This window comes from Penaeus chinensis, chromosome 23, assembly GCF_019202785.1.
Source record: "Penaeus chinensis breed Huanghai No. 1 chromosome 23, ASM1920278v2, whole genome shotgun sequence".
NCBI classification, from domain to species: Eukaryota; Metazoa; Arthropoda; class Malacostraca; order Decapoda; family Penaeidae; genus Penaeus; species Penaeus chinensis.
Genome location: NC_061841.1, coordinates 12,421,658 through 12,426,621, shown reverse-complemented (window position 1 = coordinate 12,426,621; position 4,964 = coordinate 12,421,658). Strand labels below are relative to the sequence as shown.

Sequence of the window (4,964 nt, the reverse complement as noted above, 5' to 3'; positions counted from 1 at the left end):
TATATATACAACTGTAATAACTGCAATAATAACGATAATATCATAAATAATGATTTTAATAATTATTATAATGTCGTTATTTTTCTTATTATTGTTGTTATAAATGTCATTATTATTATTAATATTTCTAATATGAGGATAATTGCAAAAACAAATATTAAAACCGTAATAATTAAAATGCTATTGAATATATTGATAATATTGATAATAATGATATAAAAGTGAAAGTTTGATTTTATTCATTAGTAGTATTATTATTGCTTTTATATTTTTTATTATTTCTATTATTTCTATTATTAACAAAACATATATATGGCCGCAATAATTACAATAATAATGAAAATAATGATAATTATAATAAATATGAAAGTTCGATTTTTGTTATTATTTGTATTAATCATGACCATAATGATGATAACAATTAGAATAAGGAGAATGTGGGTAAAATCATAATTATAATACTAATTTTGATAATAATACGAATAATTGCAATATCATTATCATTATTATTATTATTATTATTATTACTGATTTCATTATTATTAGTATTAGTATTAGTATTAGTATTAGTATTAGTATTAGTATTAGTATTAGTATTAGTATTAGTATTAGTATTAGTATTAGTATTAGTATTAGTATTAGTATTAGTATTAGTATTAGTATTAGTATTAGTATTAGTATTAGTATTAGTATTAGTATTAGTATTAGTATTAGTATTAGTATTAGTATTAGTATTAGTATTAGTATTAGTATTATTATTAGTATTATTACTATTATTATTATTAGTATTACTACTACTACTACTACTACTATTATTATTATTGCAAATAAATATATTATAACTGTAATTATAAAAAGAATAACAATTATATTGAAAATAACACTTATAATAATTATTATAATATGGTTATTATTGCTATTATTGTTATTATAATTGTTATTATTATTTTTAATATTCATATTATTAGTATAATTGTAAAAAATATATATACAACTGTAATAACTGCAATAATAACGATATCATAAATAATGATTTTAATAATTATTATAATGTCGTTTTTCTTATTATTGTTGTTATAAATGTTATTATTATTATTAATATTTCTAATATGAGGATAATTGCAAAAACAAATATTAAGATCACGAATTTGCGTCAGCTTAAGTAAATCCTTAACCTGGGAGTTGTATTGTACTTTAACAATTTTTTGACAAAATCAAAGTCGCTGTCCGCTTGACCATCAAGGACCTTTTTGATGATAAAGGGGTTCACGTTCAAAAGCGACAGTGTTCTTTCTTTGTTGGATTTCTTGGCTATCAACCAGCGGCATGTGGCCAAGGTTATTAAGCCAAGTTTGATAAAAGGTTGGATGTTGTGAAGGGTATGTTTCTTATTCTGCAGAAATTTTTGATTGGTTGTCTATTGTTATGGTGTTTTTGGCAGGATATTACTATGTGTTCTATTGTCATGTGGTTTGTGCAATGGGGGCACTGTGGAGGATATTTTTTTTTCGATATAGGGAGCGAGTTGGGTGAGCTTTGTAGAGTTGACCCTAAGGCGGGCCAAAACCACCTCCTCCCTTCTATTCTTCCTGTGGGATGTGTCCCACAGTTCTATGTCTGTTTTTATTTTTTGAGTGAGTTGGAGGTTGGTCCACTCACTTTGCCATAGGAGATGTATTTTTGCTTTTATAAGAGACACAAAACACCTGAGATCTGTACGAACTATGGTAGTGTCCAGATCGCCAGTTGACCCGATCTTCTTGAGGAACTGGAAGAGTCCGCTCCTGCTGACCATGTCAAACGCCTTTGTTAGAAGCCACACTGGGACTCAGGGTAGACACGGGAGGCGAGGGTCTGTACGCAGGCCTGGGAGACTTAAGCGAAGACCTTCCCCACAATGCTCAGGAGAGAGATACCTCGATAGTTGTTGCATTCACTTTTGTCACCCTTGTTTTTGTACAGGGTGACGATGTTTGCATCACGCATGTCCTGAGGGATGTGTCCTTCCTCCTAACATTTGCAGAGAAGGGCGTGCAGGGGCTCGAGTAGTGCAGCTTTCCCACTCTTCAGGATCTCTGCTGGAATGCTGTCAATCCCTGGGGCCTTTCTGCTTCAGAGACTGCTGATGGCTTTGCTGCTGATGGGCAGTGCGTCAAGCTCCTCCATCGCAGGTAGGTCGGGGGTGTTGGCAAGGGCAGCATCAGTGACAACATTCTGTATGGCGTACAGCTCCAGGTAGTGCTCAACCCATCGTTCTAGCTGCTTGCCCTAGTCAGTGATCACGTCGCCTGTCCTGGTCTTGAGGGGGGCGGACTTACTGGGCACTGGACCTGTTGCCTTCTTGATGCCCACGTACATTCTTCTTGCATCTCCTATGTCTGCATCAAGCTGTATTCTACGGCAGAGATTGAACCAGTAGGTGTTGGCGTAGTGACGAGCTGTCTGCTGGGATGTTTCCCTGGCAACCCTGAGTGCAGTAAGCGTGGTGGGGTTTGGAGCGTTCTTGTAGGCCTCAACCACAGGCTCCATCTTGTCCCAGTGAGCCTCAAATCAGTCAGCGTTCTGTGTTCCTTCTTCCTGTAAGCGGAGATGGCTGCACTGTAGATTGAGTCCCGCAGGTGGGACCAAATGAGGTCTGTGGTATCGTCTTCAGACGTCTCCCTTGCTAGGGTCACATTGAGTAGGTTCAGGAAGCTCTGCGTCTTAAAGGGGTTTCTGGCATTGCAGGTGTTAACGCGTGGCCGGCTGCTCTTCTTGCTGTGGTGTATCTTCCTTGGGGCAATGCACACCTTACTGGCGACGAGGGAATGGTCAGTGTCGTAGTCAGCACTGTGGTAGGTGTGGGTGAGGAGACGCTGGCAAAGTCCTTGCGTCTGATCAGGACCAAGTCGAGCTGGTGCCAGTGGCGTGAACGAGGATGTCTCCAGGAGACCTGATGGATTTCTTTGCACAGAAAGAAGGTATTAATGACGCACAGGCCGAGGTAGGAGCACAGCTCTAGCAGACACTGGCCATTGTCGTTCATTTTTCCACATCCGTAGGCACCGAGACAGGAGGGCCAGGCCTCGTGGTCTGCTCCCACTCTGGCGTTGAAGTCGCCAAGGAGGTAAAGCGCGTCAGTGCTGGGGGTTCGGGATATGACATCATCCAGGGCACCATAGAACTGGTCCTTATCCTCATGGGTAGAGTACAGCGTGGGCGCATACACACTGATGATGGTGGCTGAGCCGGAAGACGTGGACAGGCGGAGGGTCAGAATTCTCTCTGTGCCTGCTGTAGGGGCCTCGACATCATGCTGGCGGGGTTCTTCAGGGGGTTTACTTTTCCAGAAGAAGGTGTAGCTCTCTTCTCTGAGGGTGCGACTGTCTGCAAGACTCGTCTCCTGCAAGCATGCAATGTCTACACTTAGCCGAGATAGCTCTCTGTCACTGACGGCTGTTTTCCTGGCATCCTGTTGGATGTCGGAGGAGAGGCCAGGATACATGGTCCTGACATTCCAGGTAGCGAAGCGAAGACATGGGATCTCCGAAGATTTTCTTTTATACTTGTTGCCTGGTGCGGTCTTTTTTGGCCCACTTTTCAAGTCGGAACTCTAATTTCCACGCACCCAGTGGAGCAGATGAGCCATGGCGGAACAGCACCTAAGTGGCTAGGGGCTGCCCAGCTTGAGGCGGGTGGTAGCTGTTTAGTGGGACTGCAATGGTCCCTCCCACCATCAGAGATGGCCCCTGGTGCCCGTTTCCTTCGCTAATCAGTTGGGCTTAAAACCGGTATTTGCGCATCTCCTGTGTTGTGTCGGAACCTTTCAGTGATGCTAGAGTGTCCTCTACGGTGGAACTACGTAGCCTGCGCAGGGTGTTTGAAGGATGAGCTGTTGTCCAGGCAGCAAGCCCCCCCCCTCTACACATAGCTGGCAGATCCAAGGGAACGACGAGTATCGATACAGCTTGGGCACCAACAGCGTCGCAGGAGTTGCCGGAGTGACGGTGTGTTGCCAAACCGCCTTCGGGGCTCCATCTCCCGATTTTCTGTCTAGGTTTACTCCCATAGCCTTTCCGAGAAGTGGGTTTACCACAAGGCAGCAGTGTATGTATATATATACATTATATATATACATATATGATAATATATTCATATATACTTATTCTATATAATATATATGCTATATATATATACACATTATATATATCATATATATAACACGTATATACATCATATATATAATTTACTTATATATAATATATAAAAATTACATATAATATATATCATATATATAATATATAAAAATTACATATAATATATATCATATATATAATATATATCATATATATATATATATAGCATATATGATATATATATTTATATATATATATAAACACATCAATATATTTACATATATTTTCATATTTATATATTTACATATATGTCATATGTGTATAGGAAAATCGTAAACTAAAATAAATTTTATGATGTACATTTTATTGGCTCTTTTGCAGAATTGAAGTATGGAGGCAGTTTTTGTGTCTCAAGAATAAGAAAGCTTTGATGACAATACAAAGAAAAAAAATTAACTTCTAATTTCACTGCACACTTAATACAATATATATACATATTGCATGAACAGACACAAACATTCATTTTTATTACACTGATGCATCATCATAATAAAAGATGAAGCATAACAGTTCTTTGAATAATATCCTTAGTATAGTACAACACCTATGCTGGTTCCTCAAATAATGCACTAAAATCCCTACATACAGATTTTCTTTGATCCAAATGCATAAAATAATCTGATAAAGATCAAATTAATGTTTGTTGTCTCAACAAAAAAAACGGATATATGAGAATATATACTACAGGATATTTATAGGGTGTACTTGACCCCTCTAGCTTGAGCGCTTATGGATTTTATCTAAGAACTTGAAAAATACATTATGATTGAGGCCACGTGAAATCTGCTG

The 4,964-nt window shown here is 38.2% G+C and overlaps 2 protein-coding genes across 2 annotated transcripts in view; both read right to left on the bottom strand.

The window, feature by feature from the left end:
- Positions 1-2,554: 2,554 nt before the first annotated feature.
- LOC125037657 (craniofacial development protein 2-like) lies at positions 2,555-4,048 on the bottom strand. The gene is made up of 4 exons (XM_047630856.1): positions 3,905-4,048; positions 3,642-3,747; positions 2,795-3,552; positions 2,555-2,665 (listed from the first exon to the last, which is right to left on the bottom strand). The coding sequence occupies exons 1-4, from the start codon at positions 4,046-4,048 to the stop codon at positions 2,555-2,557; spliced, it is 1,119 nt and encodes a 372-aa protein (XP_047486812.1).
- Positions 4,049-4,460: 412 nt separating this feature from the next.
- The window catches only part of LOC125037521 (farnesyl pyrophosphate synthase-like), a gene marked incomplete at its 5' end in the record, with an annotated part of 23,259 nt that continues 22,755 nt past the window's right edge, over positions 4,461-4,964 (bottom strand). The window contains 1 exon segment of the mRNA XM_047630683.1: positions 4,461-4,964. This exon segment is cut by the window's right edge and continues 69 nt beyond it. Within this exon segment, the coding sequence (XP_047486639.1) occupies positions 4,890-4,964 (75 nt within the window).

Excerpts from the sequence above, each read along its gene's own strand:
- LOC125037657 (XM_047630856.1), bottom strand. The coding sequence starts at position 4,048 with ATGGGAGTAAACCTAGACAGAAAATCGGGAGATGGAGCCCCGAAGGCG. Across the intron at positions 3,553-3,641 it reads GGCAGCCCCTAGCCACTTAG|GCAACAAGTATAAAAGAAAA; the intron begins GTGCTGTTCCGC and ends AGACCGCACCAG. Across the intron at positions 2,666-2,794 it reads TGACCATTCCCTCGTCGCCA|CAAGGGAGACGTCTGAAGAC; the intron begins GTAAGGTGTGCA and ends ATGTGACCCTAG.